At 52.6% G+C, this 1,962-nt stretch overlaps 1 protein-coding gene across 4 annotated transcripts in view; it reads right to left on the bottom strand.

Moving 5' to 3' along the window:
• GOSR2 (golgi SNAP receptor complex member 2) overlaps positions 1–1,645 on the bottom strand; it is a 17,035-nt gene extending 15,390 nt beyond the window's left edge. For all 4 annotated transcript variants that reach the window (XM_030888197.2, XM_030888195.2, XM_030888196.2 and 1 more), the window contains exon 1: positions 1,564–1,645. In XM_030888197.2, the coding sequence (XP_030744057.1) occupies positions 1,564–1,592 (29 nt within the window). In that variant the 5' untranslated portion in view covers positions 1,593–1,645. The remainder of the gene's footprint in view (positions 1–1,563) is intronic.
• Between the last annotated feature and the right edge of the window lie 317 nt (positions 1,646–1,962).

Below are 1,962 nucleotides of genomic sequence, written 5' to 3' on the forward strand. Positions count from 1 at the left end.
AAATAATTTGTTTAAAAAGAAAGAAAACTTTGGTGAATATTGGCGAAGAGTGCATGTGGGTGTGTGTATTGGAAGGCGGGGCTGGGGGGGCTTGTGTCCTTGGCCTGCACAGGTAAGTGGTTCATTTATACCCCACAATCTTGTTTTGGACAAGTGTGTGCGGGATTGGGCCACCCCCATTTCCCTGGGATCAGCTGCCACTTGCAGTGCCAGAGCCACCGTCTCTGAACCAAACCACTGAAAGGAAGCTGGATCACATTCTCCTTAGCAACATCCGTTAACCACATGAACTAGATGAGACTCCACGTCACAGATCAGTCCCAAGGCACTACATGCTCCCTACGCCTTGCTAGCATACAAGATCAGCTCTTCGGAACATGAGCAAAACTGGCTGTCTCATTTGTTCACCAGGTCTGGGTTTTCAAGCCCTTTCTTATAATTCTTATATGAGAATTGGGTCCCTCCTGTAAGAACAAATCCCACTGTTTTCATACTCCTGCAAAGTAGGTTCTGTATATTCACCAACCCAAACCAAACACCTCATTGCCAAAGTAAAAAGAAAAAGAAGCCCATACATTTGGAAGATGAAAGGTAAGTGGACTTTCTTCCTTTAATCCCCGATGCTCTACAGGGTTTCCCTGGTTGTGAATTCACTACAGGGGTTGGGGGCCTAGTTGATTCCATTTCTGGGTACAGGGAATATGGTTTTAAGCATTCTCATCAGAACAAATCAGTAGCATACATTTCAAAGTTGTTAAAACCGGATTAATATTCTCTAAGCCACCTATCAAGTTCTTCTCAGCAAGGCCACTACCAAAGAAAATTAGAAAACAAACCAAACTTCGATTTCCTTAAAGGTACCCCAAAGCCACATGAGTTTTACAGCAAAAATAATAACTGCTACGTGTACAGTAATCTCTTTGTACAGTAAAGAAGAAGGTTTACCAAATCAGGGTAAAAGAAAAAAAAATCATGGGTTGGCAGCAATCAATTCAAGGCCAATCCTGAGTAGGGAGTGACATCATTTGGAACTGTGAGCTACAATGAGACTCTCCCTGACCTCGGTCCAGTGTTGGATCCTTCGAACACGCTTAAGGAAATCCTGCTTGTCCTGCTCATTGACCCTCCGCCCCATCCTGTCACACGTTATTTTCCCGAACGTATCTTGACTCTCCAATTAAGCAGGAAGCTCCAATGCGCAGGGGTCATGTCTCCTACTCCCCATGTCTCCCCTCGAGCTCCACCAGCCGGAGCACCGAGTGGATGGGTGCTGGACAGAATGATGACCACAGGTGCGATTTTCCCCTCCACCGAGTCGGCTCAGTAGGTAGTCACTCGACTGGCGACCCCGCAAGCCACGGGCCCAACGTCTCCAGGCCCGAGGATGGCCGGGCCCTCCTCACGGCCACCGCTGACCCGGCCAAGGAGCCAGGGATTGAGCGACTCCCGGCGGCGGGGCTCGGCGTCCACACTCGCGGCCACCCCAGATCCCAGCTCGGGGGTGGGGGGGCCGTGTCGCCCAGCCCGGCCTCGCCCCCTCCCGCGCCCCACCGCGGCCCTCACTTGTGAGTTTGTTGGTACAGCGGTTCCATGACGCCGGCCCTGCGGGCTCCGGCGCGGGCTTCCTCAGAACACGTCCTCACAGAGCCCCTTCCGGCTTCCGGCTTCCGGCTTCCGGTCTCAGGGCCCTGCCGGTCGGGGCTGCCCGCCTGCGCGCCTGATTGGCGGTGAGAAACAGGACGGGGAAGGGGAGCGGGAAACGAGGCTGGGAGAGGGAGTGTGGTCAGAGGCTTGGCCCCACATGGGGAAAAAAGAGGTGTAGACTTGAGGGGAAGGTTGACTTCAGGATTGAGTCCGACATTGACAAGGACAGCCGTGAAGTACTAACTTGAGGTCCTCAGAGTAAGGGTCCAGACGAAGAGGCTGCTACCTTGGCTTTCCTGCTAGTTATCGGGGTGGGGG

This window comes from Echinops telfairi, unplaced genomic scaffold, assembly GCF_000313985.2.
Source record: "Echinops telfairi isolate 266 unplaced genomic scaffold, ASM31398v2 ScPeMD7_7458;HRSCAF=8496, whole genome shotgun sequence".
In the NCBI taxonomy this organism is placed as follows: domain Eukaryota; kingdom Metazoa; phylum Chordata; class Mammalia; order Afrosoricida; family Tenrecidae; genus Echinops; species Echinops telfairi.